Source organism: Apus apus, chromosome 1 (assembly GCF_020740795.1).
Source record: "Apus apus isolate bApuApu2 chromosome 1, bApuApu2.pri.cur, whole genome shotgun sequence".
Taxonomy (NCBI): domain Eukaryota; kingdom Metazoa; phylum Chordata; class Aves; order Apodiformes; family Apodidae; genus Apus; species Apus apus.
The window spans coordinates 193964742-193978117 of NC_067282.1; the positions used below are offsets into that span (position 1 = coordinate 193964742).

Below are 13376 nucleotides of genomic sequence, written 5' to 3' on the forward strand. Positions count from 1 at the left end.
GTTTGGTTTGGTTTGATTTTGTTTTGGTTTTGTTTTGTTTTCTGGCAAGAATAACATTATAAATATAAATATATATGTATTTTTAGACATGACTTATCGGTGCTCTGAAAGAAGGAAAGGGAGCTCAAGTAAGAGAGAAAGATGAAGAAGACAAGGGCTGAAGCTATGCAAGGCAGTGAGCTCGCCAAAAGACATTGCCTGTGACTACAGGAATGGGGAAACATAACCCCAAAAAGGTGACAGAGGGTTGGGATTCAGTTCAAGATGAAGACACCTAAATGTAGTAGGCTCTCTACATCTAGGTGTTTACATGTGAACCATACACCTGTGCCCTTTAATTGTCAACATAGATCTGATATTCACAGTCAATGAAGCTTAAAGGCAACTCATTTCACCCTAAATAAACATTTATATTTTGCAGTCAAGTTGGTGGGTGTAGAGTAGATGGAAAGACATGACAGATGAATGCTAGGTGAAGTCAAAGCTTTATTTATAGTCTTAAGCCTACTTGTATTTGAAAACTATGAGACAGGAGGTTGACATAAAAAGAAAGGGAGGGTTAGAAGTGATGGAGACTGGTAATTGGAATGGATTAGTAATGAAATAAGTGAAATTTGTAGTAATGAAATAAGTGAATTTTGACATATTTGATCCCAGGAAATGTCAATGACTGTTTAATCTCCAAATTGGATAAAGAAGTAAATGTTCACTTTTCTCTATAGTGGAAAGTTTCTGAAAATGAATTAAAGAATTTGAAAAATTTAATTACTATATTTCTTAACCAAAAATGAACTTTCTAAACCCTGAGATATTTCATGTCATTAAGACTGAACCGCCTTTCAATATTAAACTACATTTTTTTCTGCCTTATGGGACTTGTCATTCTTTTCCATATTCTCTCTCTCAAAGAACAGATTCTGTTAGTAGACCACTCACATAATACCTCTATAGTCATGCAAATCCTGTGAGTCTGCTATGTAATATTACTTTACAGAAAATGTAGCAACCAGGGAACCTAGCTCACAGGAAGGGGGCAGAACTATAACTTCTATTGTGCTCTACAGATAAAAATTGGTTAACCACTTTTGATGTGGGGAAGAAAAAAAAAAAAGGTAAGAAGTATTCCAAGTCAGAAAACATAAATATTTAATTCTTATTTTCAGAAGAGAAAACACAATTATTTTTAATGAAGTCAAGATTTTCTGGAGGAAATCAGAAATGTGAAAATAAATTCTATTTCTTATTGAAGAATTGCAAGCCATTTCTACTTACTGCTATTACAAAACTCATATCGTCACCATAAAAACTTGACAGTAAGAAGCAATTCTTCAAAGACCTACCATCTAAGTAGATCTGAAAGAGTAAAAGGTGAAGTAATTTGCTGAAAATCACATGGAAGTTCCGTGACAGAGACAGAAATAAAGATCATCCCTTAAAACCTCCTGACCTACAAAGGGGCTTAGAGCAGTGGGTGTCATTAAAGGAAAACAGAAAGTCCACAGCACGGAGGCAAAAGAAAGCTTGACTTGGTAGAGCTAGTCAGTCTCTTGGCAAAGGCATGTGAAAATTTTTCCAAGAGGAGGGGTGTGCTGGAAGATTGGTTCAAATTTTGAAAAGAAAAATGAGCAAGCACTGGGATTTGCAAATACAAAAGCCACATAAAATGAAGAAGTCATATTTGGCAAAGGAGTATTGAAGAGCTAAAAGCGGAAGAGAGGAAAAGCCTGGAGCAGAGGGAGCCCTCAATATCACTAGCCCACAACATCAGGACTAAAATTTTGTATGAGCTTGGACATTGTCTGGTGTGGAATCTGCGTGCTGGTGGCAGAATGAAGGAGAAGGATTTGGCAGGATTTGCACTGAAAGGAGAGCACAAAAATTGGGTTATTCAGAAGGAAAACCTGAGAGCAGAATCTGTTAGGTGATAAGGACATCATAAGGTATCTCTGAGAATCAATACAAGTTTCAGGTGTGGCAAAATGAATGTCAATGAAAAACACAAGCTATGCAGATAGCGATAAAGAAGCAAGGTAAGTATCATTTCCTATCTAAGCACTGATGTTTTTCTAAAATTTTATGTCTCTGAGTAAAATGTGCCAAAATAAATCATACAGTGTAGCAGAAAAGATGTTTGGCATAAAAACATGTCCCCAGCCATAGCTGAAATGCATGTGAAATTAATCCTTCATCTTACATGAAATCTAAACAAAAATTCTAACCCTCTGGTGCTATAACAAGGTCTGTTGGACCTCAATGGCAAGGTACAGTCATTTTAAGGCATATTAGACATTTTAAGAGCCATTTCTTCTCAGGTATCGGATTAAAAAAAAACAATACCAAAACACCCCAACAATTTTTGAATAATCAAAAACCTCAGGAAAAGAGAGGATATTGCAAGAACAATCTCTCTAAGAATAGATCTCTCCCTAAAGTCTTTTATGCTTCACTTCAAGTACTTTGCATTAATGAGATGAGCAACTCTTAAAAGAACATGACCCAGCATACTATAGTAATTCAATAACCCAGAAGTCAAATAACTACAAAATAATGCTGTTTCTTCAATTCACCCATCTTAATTTTAAATTGTATTAGATACTGGTGTATTTTTTAATGTTTCAGTACTTATTCTGATCTCAGTATAACACAGTTAACAGGAAAAAAAATAAATTAAAAGTGACACTCCTTTACTTAAAGTAACTCTCTGTTATGTTTCTCCATAGATATTGGTGGATTTTTCTTCTGTATTTTCCACTTGTATTCCTTAAAGATCAGGCAAAGATGAGTAATGTGAGAGATTTAAACTGCAAAACTCCTGTGTCCTTGTTTTGTTTCAGTAATACACTTCTGTTGTATTCACTGTAGGATTTACTCTGGGAGCTAGTGTTGTCAGTACTAGAATAAGCATTGCAAGATCATTCAGACATGTAATTTCTGATGTCAGAAGAGACCATCAGAATTACAGCTGAAATTGGGAAGAGATTTTTGGAATATAGAAATCTTTCAAAATAAAGGCATTTGCAAAAAAACGAGGAACATTCTTTGGCAAAACACTGACCCTGCATTTCATTCAGCCAGCAACTCCTCAGTGACCTCTTTATCAGCCAAAAATGACACTGAGTTTTCTTTCTGCTAATAGTATTTACATTAACCAAATTAATGTATTTTGAAAAACTGAAAATAAATCAGATGCAGTACATGAAAACCTACTACTACATTAAGATATTAAAAAAAGCTTTGGATTAATGCACATAGCAAGCATGCATTTAATCCTGTATATCTCACAATAATAAAATAAGCAGCAGTCTTTAGAAATCATTACTTCTTAACTGGCTAAATGAACTGACACTGAACTATAAAACAATGAAAAAAAAGCTGCTCAGAAAAAGATCTATTACAATACAGTTTTACTTTGGCTGTCTTATATGATTTTGATGACTGAAACTTTACCAGAGAAAACCCAGAAATTATACTGATAACATTCGATATGATCTGCATTATTTCGTATCTTTGAATCTGCCAATATAGTAACCTCTCCTGCAGAACAGCCACAGCTCCTTTGAGCATCCTCAACAGAATTTACGCTTTTAAATCTTAAACCATTAACAATGCAGTGCCCCCCAAATCCAGTCTTGACCTCTGGCAGACACTTATCTCTTTTCTCCCTCCCACACCCTGTTTTATCAGACACTATTTTGTTTAAATTGGCTACTAAATAGTATAGCACTGTACCTTTAAATACAAATCAAACAATATTCATATTCCCACGGAGCTGCTAGTTTCCCTTATGCATTGAATCGCCTGTAGATTAAAAGCTCAGAATCTGAAAAGGGATTCTGTTCTGAAGACCAAAGTTCTCTGTAGGAGATGAGGGAGAGGGTCAGTCCCGGAGTCACACACACAACAGGCAGAAAACACACTTGTGATCCTCAGCTTTGGATAGCATCAGAAAGGGGAATAAAAAGCAGAAACACATGGCACACTGAGAACTGGTATCACTTATGGCTTCTAACCAAAGCAGCAATTAAACACCTTTCATCATTCCCCCGAATGCCTGATTTTTGTAAGAATTGAGAGAGAGAGACACACACAAAAGCAAATCCCCTCTGAGCAGCAATGAAAACTTAATAACCTACCATTTTCTTTGCACTCTTCTGGAGGTTTAGCCTTTTTCGCAAGTCGTGGATCCAGCCATGATGTTGTCTTTGTGTTATGGCTGAAAAGAAAAGAGATCACTCTGAGCAGACACATACTGAAAGGAATCAAGTTTATTCCTTAAGAAAAAAGGGTTAGTCCAACAAAATTGCAATCGATACACTTAATTTGCTTACTGCTTCTAAGTAGCCCTGAAGGAGGTGTAAGAGTAATTGTGCAAGGCAGCTGTAAATTTGGCAACCTCAGCTCCCTGTCCTCAAAGCAGCTATTTTTATTAAAATCAACTAGAATGTTGCCAAGTTAACCTCATTGAAAATGCAGAACTCATCCAGAGCAAAAGGAATTTATTACAAATACAGTGTTCTCCCGTTGAACCAAGTGCAGGCGACAGGAATCTGTAGCATTCTCACAGTTTTCAGATAGAATCATTTTCATCTTAAACCTGTCCTTTTCATAAATGCAGGTTTGTTATTTCTCACCAGCAGCACTGGCATGGCATAGCAAAAGTGATGCAAATTGCAGCATGCTCCTGCAAAGTCTACATTTCCGGACAGAGTGATTAATGATACTTTGTTTAACAAACCTTTATCTCTCCATTTATAATACTTCAAGATAAAATAGATAGGCACAAGCTGAATTAATCATGTGGCTCCTTTCTATACTCAGAATAGCTCTTTGAGGAATCAGCCATGAAATAGTGTTGAACTGACACAAACTCTTCTGGGAGAATATTTTGCCAAACGAATCGATAATTAGCACAGCTAATGGGACTTAAACCCAGATCTTTTCAATGTATACCTTTCCCATAAGCATTTGAATTTGGAGCAAAATTCTGTAAACATGCTAAGAAAGGAAGACTATAAAACAGAAAAGGATGTGATCATTACTCCTTTATTTGTTGAGATGCTTTTCCCACAATCCCATAATTCAGAATCGCTTCTAACTATGTTTTATTTATCTGATACATCCTAGGAGGATGCTTGTTCCATACAATTTATATAGGACTGAATTATTTAGTTTATTATTAATTTGCTGTGTCATTTTTACTTGTACTTAGCTGTCTCTTATAAACATTAGTGTAAGGTGTACAAAAACTGGGGACCTGGCAAAAAATGGGTTAGGATGCCACAGGCAGTTGATGAATTACTGATTAATTGGTACATCCCATGTTGCCCAAACACCACGGGTACTTCTGGGGAAAAATAAACTCATAGAGCCAGCTCCTTCTCCCACCTTGACTCCCTATTTAGTTCATGACAGATATATTTGTCTTGATTTCCCTCTCTCCCTAAAAACAGAATTATACTACCTACTTCTCAGCATTATTGTCATAATGTTAAATATTCTTCTACATTTTGGATGGTGGAAAAATGTAGATAGGAGTTATGCATGAATAAAATGGCAACTAACATTAAAATTGAGGCATTTAAATTCCTATTTTAAGCATGCCCTAGTCTAGACCGCCATTCATGACAGGTGAAGAGGATAAACAAAACCTTCACTTCCTTTGAGAGCAAGGCTGCCTTTGCAGAGTATTAAGAATGGTAAGCCAAAGGTAAGGTAAATTTGGAATGATGCCAGCAGCCCATGCTTGATTGCAAATGTAACTAAGAGGCTTTCTCTGATGCTCTGGCTGCCTGCGGTCTCCTGTAAGGGTGTATTTTTATATCGCAGCCACAGCCACACTGCAGCTTGTGCAGACAAACTGGAGCAAGCTTTAAATTAACTAGGGGAGATACTGGCAACCATGTCACCGTGGCAGCATGGAGCTCAGCATGGGCTCATCACCACAGCACCTGCTGAGCTACTTGGGGCAGGCAGCAGCACACCCTGAGCACACACTGCCATGGGCCCTGTTAGCAGGGCTGGAGCTCAGGGCGAGCTTGCACACACCTGTGGAAGCTGCAGTCACATCCCTGGAGTGGGTGCATGTCTGTGCAACAGCCACTCTCTCCCAGCTATGAATTCTGAATTATTTTAGGGACCTCCACTGGTTGCAGGGACTAAGTTGGATTTACAGTTTCCTGGCTTTAAAAGAGCAAGGTATATATGGCTACTATTAGTAACGTTTGCTGCAGTATAAAGTAGATCTCAAAGCATTTTGCAAAGAAAATAGAAATCATCACTCCTTTTTTAGGTGGAAACATAGAGTCACAGAGTCATCAAGTGACTGTCCGCAGCCACCAAACAAACAAGGCAGTAGCAGAACCCGTAGTAGAAGCCAACTCTGTTGCAAGTTAGCTAGCGGGTGTTTTCCTTGCAACACCACGCCACCTCAGAACAGACCAATTCACTAGCACTGAAAATACATGACATTTCTAGAATACACCTGAGAAATGGGTTTTCAGGTATCTGTAAAGAGGTGTCAAGCTGAAAATAAGCCAAATTCAGTTAAACTACAGCCTTCAAGGCTTTTTTTTTTTGTTTGTTTTTGTTTTTTTTTTTTTAACTGAGAACAGCAAGCAAATGGTTACACTTCCCTTCAGCATGAATGTCGCTTCCATAAATCCAGAACCACTCAAGTCTTCCAGTTTTGTGCACTGTGGCCATTTAAAAAAAAACCATGAGCAAATTAAAAAGTCAACCGCTTTTCCAACAGAAGAGTGATCTTTCAGTCTGCAGTGAAATTTTAAAGGATCTCATCTAGATCAGCTCTTACATCTCTCAATCTCCTCTTCCAGTTACTGTCTCTCAAACCCATTCTGCTGCTTAGTAAAACATCCACAAGAACTTTTCTCAATAACAAATAACTGAAGGAGTAAAGCACCTTTTGAAAATAATCTCTCCTTCTTACCTATGTCTCTGCCTGCTCCCTTGCCCTCTCCTATATTAAACACACCTGCTACCTCTTGCAATGGGACTTCAAGCACTTGTAGACAGGAGCTCCAGTGTGTAAAAAATATTTTCCTGCTCTGAAGACAGACTCTATTCAAAAGAAAGTAGAATCAAGCCCACCTGTCCTCTAGCATCTCTACAGCACCATCAAGGTCCTCTTTAGTGCTACATAGTGCTGATTGCTTCGATCAACTTGCCAACCAGGTACACAACACATAAACACTCCTGCAATGAAGACAGACGTTGTGCTCCTCTCCACATAAGAGGGAAATAAGTAGCTTTGGATAACAGTGTAGGCGTTTTTAGATGCCTACTTCTGTCCCACATAGGAGGTTTATTTGGCAGGGTACTCTTCCAGCTTCCCTTGTGTCACCTTTCAAGCTGTGGGTTTCAGAGAGATGTTGCTCTTGCCATAGCCAGTGTCATGCCCACTGTCCAGTGAGAGTCCAGTGTTATTCAGAATAACCCCCTGTTATCTATCTTCCAGCAAGGACTACAACTGGGGTTAGCCAACTGTAGGAAGAAAACAGAGGCAGATTCTTCCCCACACAAATAGGAGACATTGGGAACAACAGGAAGAACAATAGCATGGTGGTGTCAGTTTGGTGAACGTCCCAGCTCAGGCTGCAGGGACATCTCAGGAAAGACGTCACATTTCCTGTGTCCCAGGGCTCTGCCTGTTCCCTCTTCAGGTCTGCAATGGACTAGAATCTGTGAAAGCTAAAGAGAAGAAATATTTATTTCCTAAAAGATTTTAACATAATTTAAAAGAACCGTTGATAGGAAAGTTTTAACTATGGGAAAGAAGATGGACTGAACAATAAAATGGCCACATACCAATGGCAAAAGTAACATTAACATATATTTGCTGCATGAGCTGTGCACATAATGCTTAAGAGTGCACTCTTAAGCACTAAAACCCTTTAAAAATGTACAGTGCATAACCTGCCTGCCTTGCCACTACATCTCATCTTGTGTGTCCATTTGGGAAGTCTTAGAGCAGAAGGAAAAGGGGCTGGGAATTTACAGAATAGTTATGAATGAATTGCAGATGAATAGCAGAGGCAGTTGTGGAATAAATTCAGAAACAGGCAGTCAGAGCAGTTGTCACTGGCTGAATGAGAGTGAAGTGACGCAACAAAAGCATCCTGTTAGAAATACAGCTGTGGCTCCACCAGCCTTTTGCACTGGCCACTGTTTCATTACTCAGCAAGAGCCATACCTCACCATTAAAGGTCAGGTTTAGAAAGTCCATCCTTACACAATCTTATTTTTTACTAGCTAGTCTGACTGAACTAAGAGATAAGTGCTGGCAAATCAGCCACAAACGTCTTACAATCTCTCCTAAAATTGAGAGCAAATTCCTAATTTTGGAAAGTTTGAAAGCAGTCAACAAAGGATCCCTTTGGTTTTGTTTCAAGCAGGTGGAGCACAAGGATAGCACAACATTTCTAAATGCATCCTAATTTGTTACCTGCTATACAAAACAGAAACTGTTTACAGGCATGAAGTGTACTTAAATTCCCCCAAATGTTTGCAACCAGCAGAAATAGTTTGTTATAATCAGAGTTATCTGCTACAAATTATAGACAATCTCAAACATATATAAAAAAATAATAAAATCAGCCAGTTTAAACAGAGTAAAAGAAAGCTCAGAATACTTCCCCAAAACCCTGATTCAAAGCTCTGTTCTTCTCCAGCTTTTCTTTGTAGCTCTGATTTTAAGACTTCACAGAGACTGTTCATTCCCCAGTTCCCCCATACCACTAGAACCAGGTAACAGGACCAAATCTCACTGCACACTCATCCACACCTTTAGGAAGTAAAAAAACATTAGGGTTTTAGTTTTTCTTATTTAATAATGTATTATCTTTTTATTATCATAATTTGTTAGATAGTATATTACTGTAGTTAAGATTTTAATATAATGGATTTGTGTTAGCAATCTGTCAGTTTAAAGCACACTGACAGATAAAGTTTCTTCTACTAACAAAGCCTTCAGACAATCTCTTGAAACATTTTTGAAGGGAATATAGAAAGTAGCTACTGACAGCAACAGCCTTAATGTCTTTTGAAAAAACTGCAAACATATTCTAAATTGTGACTCTTGCAAGATGTGTGATTTGCAGGTTATTGTGAAAGGCATTTCAAAGTATGTATTTACCAATGTGCTGCTTCAGTGTATTTGGGGACAGCACAAATCAGTTTGTCTGGGCTTTTATTGTGAATACATTACGTTCAGGATGGTCCTCAATCTAGCAGCTTGAGCTAAGGGAATTACATGAAACAGAGAAAAACAAAGTGCACTGCAGGCCAGCAGACTTTTAAAATGCTTACTACTCCCTCCTTGCTGTATGCCTAAGGCTTGTAGATCTGCAGAGCTTTTCAGATAGCACAGCAATGATTTTCAAGTAATTTATTGGTAGGGGGACAGTAACAGGAAATCACAGCATTAAAATGGTAATTTTGCAACTGATCCTTTGTGGGGTGCTGCCCAAACTTCTTGCACACATGTAAGGACAGATACAAAAGGGAGTTGTCCTCTGGCTACGATTTGAATGGCAGCAGCTATGAATGCTTGTTTGTGTTGCATTTCACAGAATCACAGAATGTTATGGGTTGGAAGGAACCCACCTGCCATAGCAGGACCACCACAGAATCTAGAGCAGGTCACTCAGAATCTCATCCAGTCAGGTCTTGAGAATCTCCAGAGAAGTAGACTTCACAGTCTCTCTGAGGAGCGTGTTCCAGTGCTCTGTAAACTTTACAGTAGATAAGTTTTTCCTCATGTTGAGGTGGAACTTCCTGTGTTCTAGTTTGCATCCATTGCCCCTTGTCCTATCAGAGGACATGACTGAAAAGAGACTGGACCTTCCTTCTTGACACCCACCTTTCAGATATTTATATACATTAATAAGATCGCCTCTCAGTCTTCTCTTCTCTGGACTAAACAGCCTCAGGTCTCTCAGCCTTTCTGGTGGGTGCTCTTGTTTCTGTTTCAAAGAGGGCAGAGCCTGCACCAACAGTCTATCTCCTTTTCAGCTTCCCTGATACTCCTTAGCCTTTCAACTTCTTCTTGCAACTCTGCCACCCAGCAGAGGAGATCATCCACCTGCTGACAGCACACACAGAAGTTCTTGTAACTGCCACTTGCTGCCCGCAAAAGGCTCTGACCCTCCCTGCAGCCTGTGGCCTGCACAGCTGCATGTTTCCGTGGGTGCTCTTGCGTCCACCCTGACTGGTGCAAGCACATGGCCTTCTTCTGGGTGGAGACCATAGTAGGTGTCTTTCTAAGAGGCTGACAACCACCAACAGGGCTCACCTTTTGAGCAGGCAGAGCTGCTGTTCGACCCCTCACACTCACCCGCTCATGCCGCACCTCTGCAACAGCTGCTTTTTAATTGGGGGGGCTGGCCCGGCATGCCCCCATTTCATCCTGTCAGTCTGTTAGATGTGCCTGGAGTGTGGGCTCCTTAAGAGACACAGGTGTGGGGGTGCCCATCCCATGAATCCCAGATCGCTTTGGGCTGTAGATAAGCACTCATGTACTCAGCCCAAACACAGTGTTGCTGCCTCTAGGCATTTGCAGGAGCGGAAGATGCTTATGTAAGATTTTTGGGGAAATATATAAATGTATGAAGTCTCCTGCAGTAATTTCTGCTTTAAGTCACTGTCTTTGACTCAGGCACCTAATTTCTGAAAAATAATGGGTTTCATCTCACATGACTTCAGCCATATAGATATTACACAGTTAATTGTGTAGGAATTCCTCTCTGTTCAAGGGAGAGGCCCCTATACAGAATAATTTCTCTTACCTATCTTCTAGTGGGACTGGGAACCTAGCCATATGCTCTTAGTGACATGTTCAGTGCTATAGGGTCTCTTAAATGGTCTCTGGCTGCCACTCCCAAGGGACACTGGTTTTGACAGGTTCTGTTCATATCTGCAAGCTCATGGAGATGTCTTGTGCTATTAGTATGGCTCTACACTAGTGCTTTGGCTTGGATCGTGACTTTTCAAGTCAGTCTCTTGGTTATCTTCATTTACACATTGAGCATTCTCCCAGCTTGTAAGGTTCTTTCACTTGAATTTAAACCAGATGATACAGAGCAAGAGGTCACACACAGCCCATGGCACCTAGTAGCTGTGGATGCTGGGTCAACAGCACTGAGTGTTTCACTCTGCAGTCTGCTGATACTGCTACTTTAGTTATGGACATGGCTTAGATCAGAAGGTTTTAACTCAAATCTGGCCTTGTGGACTGAGTTCAGGGATTCAGGGGTTGGAGACAATGAAGTGCACTCCTAGAGATCAACTTTCTTTTTAGTTTCATCTGAAAGGAATTCAGTTCCTGTACTTTGAAATGTGAACCAAATCGCCGTGCATAAAGAGAACAAGATTTGCTTCAAGTGTGTGCTCCTGACACACATTACATACTACTGAAGACATGCTCTTACATATCCAAGGGCATCTTTACTGGTAGAAGCACCTATATTTAGGCAAATTAATTCTGCTCTTATCTTTGGACAGGATGAATCAGCCTCTGGAGGTAATTATCTCTCTCCATTGACCACAGAAGGAGTCTTGGCAACTGGTTTATACTTGATACCTAATGCTATATGGCAAGCCAGGTGAGCTGAATCTTCTAGTTCAATAAATACAAAGGAGGAGAATTGTAATACCCCTATGAACACCAGAGGAAAGGTGTTGGAAGGGGAATTCTGCAGAGCAGAACAGCAGAGGCCTTGGGGGGAAAGACAAGAAATAAGAAAGTGAGGAAAGACAACAGGACTTGAGCTGGCAGTTTGACCTGGATGTCAGCATAGATAAAAACAGCATGTGAAAGGAAGGGCCAATACATGAGTAATACAGACTGAAAATGCCTTTATGACATCAAAAGACAAGAGAAGAAAAAAATTCACCATTTCCCAAATTCTGAGGCAAGGAAGTGGTCTCAGAAGAAAGAAACCGAGACAGATCTTTCCCATTCCCTGTCCCACTGTGTGCCTTATTGAAGCCCAAAGAGCATGAGAGATTTGATCATTGTTATGCTAACCAAAACTGACAAATTCAATACTACATATAAGCAAGGAAAAAGAATTATGGACATTTAGGACCATATTCAGAGGAGCCCTGATGATTCAGAATAGTCCACACAACGAAGTCATACTGGTACAAAATGTCTTGTTTCCCAAAGCAGAATCATCCCATCACAAGTGAATACTAAAATAGTATGCAGAAAAAAAAAATATAAAAAAATCCTGCATCTTAATTGCTACTTAATTAAAGTAGCAGAAATAATACCACAATCAAAACATGGCAGGTTTCAATAATTTGCACTAGTACACTGGTGCTGTAAGATACAAGCAAAAGTGCCATAAAGGATCGGGTAATTACTGCAGCTTACAGAAGTAACCTTGAGCAAGTAGAAGGGTGTATTTCTACCTCAGCACTTTCAGTAACTTCCACTACAAAAGTTAAAGTTATAATATGCAACAGTGCAGGCAGGCTTAATCCTGCTTTCTGATGGCAAACTGATGGAGCAACCAGGAACAGCTAAATATACCATGATTCTTCAGGTAAGCATGATCTTGGGATAAACGTAATTCCTGAAATCAAAATGCCTTCCTACTGTAAAAACTGCTAAGAAGAAATACTGGTGCCACTGAAGTCTGTAGCAATACTTTAAGAAACAAACTAGGTCAGGATTTTACTTTTCCAATTTGCGGCTGTACTTTTTTCAGGTAACACCTGAAATTGCACCAGCTGTATTCAAAAGCTTAATGGTTGTTTTTTACTGTGAAGAGGAAAGTCCTTGGCAGAGGCCTATTTTATAGCTGTGTTGTAGTCTTTTATGGTGGTCTCATAAAAAACAACAACAACAACAATCCAACAAAAATAGCTTTAACAACTAGAAAAGATACTGCAACAGGTTCAAAAAGCAATGCTGACTATGCTGGTCAGAGAAGTAGCTGTTGGAGTACGAGGAGTCTGAATGTCTGTGAAATGTACTGGGAAGTGGTTTGCTAAACCTCACGTGGCCAAATTCTAAAAAACATCACCACAAGTCAAAGAAAATGACCTTTTAAATATGTATTACAGAGGTTTGAGTCTATTCTAGACTTCTCTCCACTAACAAAACAATTATTTATCTAGTATAAGCAAAAGAAATCATATTGCTTTTGAACACTAGAGAGGTAAACAGCTTTTGTTATGGGCTATATAACGTCCTTGAGACTACTCATCAAGGCTCAGCTTCACGACTGCAGCTCTTCGGAGCAAGTGTAGGAGATGGACTCCTATTTGTGTGGTGTGCGCCTGTAATTGAAAATTTGGACTCATATGTAAGGGAAGCTGGAAACAGCCCAAGAAATGTACTTATGCAGTTC

General features: G+C 39.4%; 1 protein-coding gene across 12 annotated transcripts in view; it reads right to left on the reverse strand.

Moving 5' to 3' along the window:
- MAGI2 (membrane associated guanylate kinase, WW and PDZ domain containing 2) overlaps window positions 1–13376 on the reverse strand; it is a 735815-nt gene that overhangs the window by 222458 nt on the left and 499981 nt on the right. For all 12 annotated transcript variants that reach the window (XM_051637734.1, XM_051637680.1, XM_051637697.1 and 9 more), the window contains one exon: window positions 4134–4213. In XM_051637734.1, the coding sequence (XP_051493694.1) occupies window positions 4134–4213 (80 nt within the window). The remainder of the gene's footprint in view (window positions 1–4133; window positions 4214–13376) is intronic.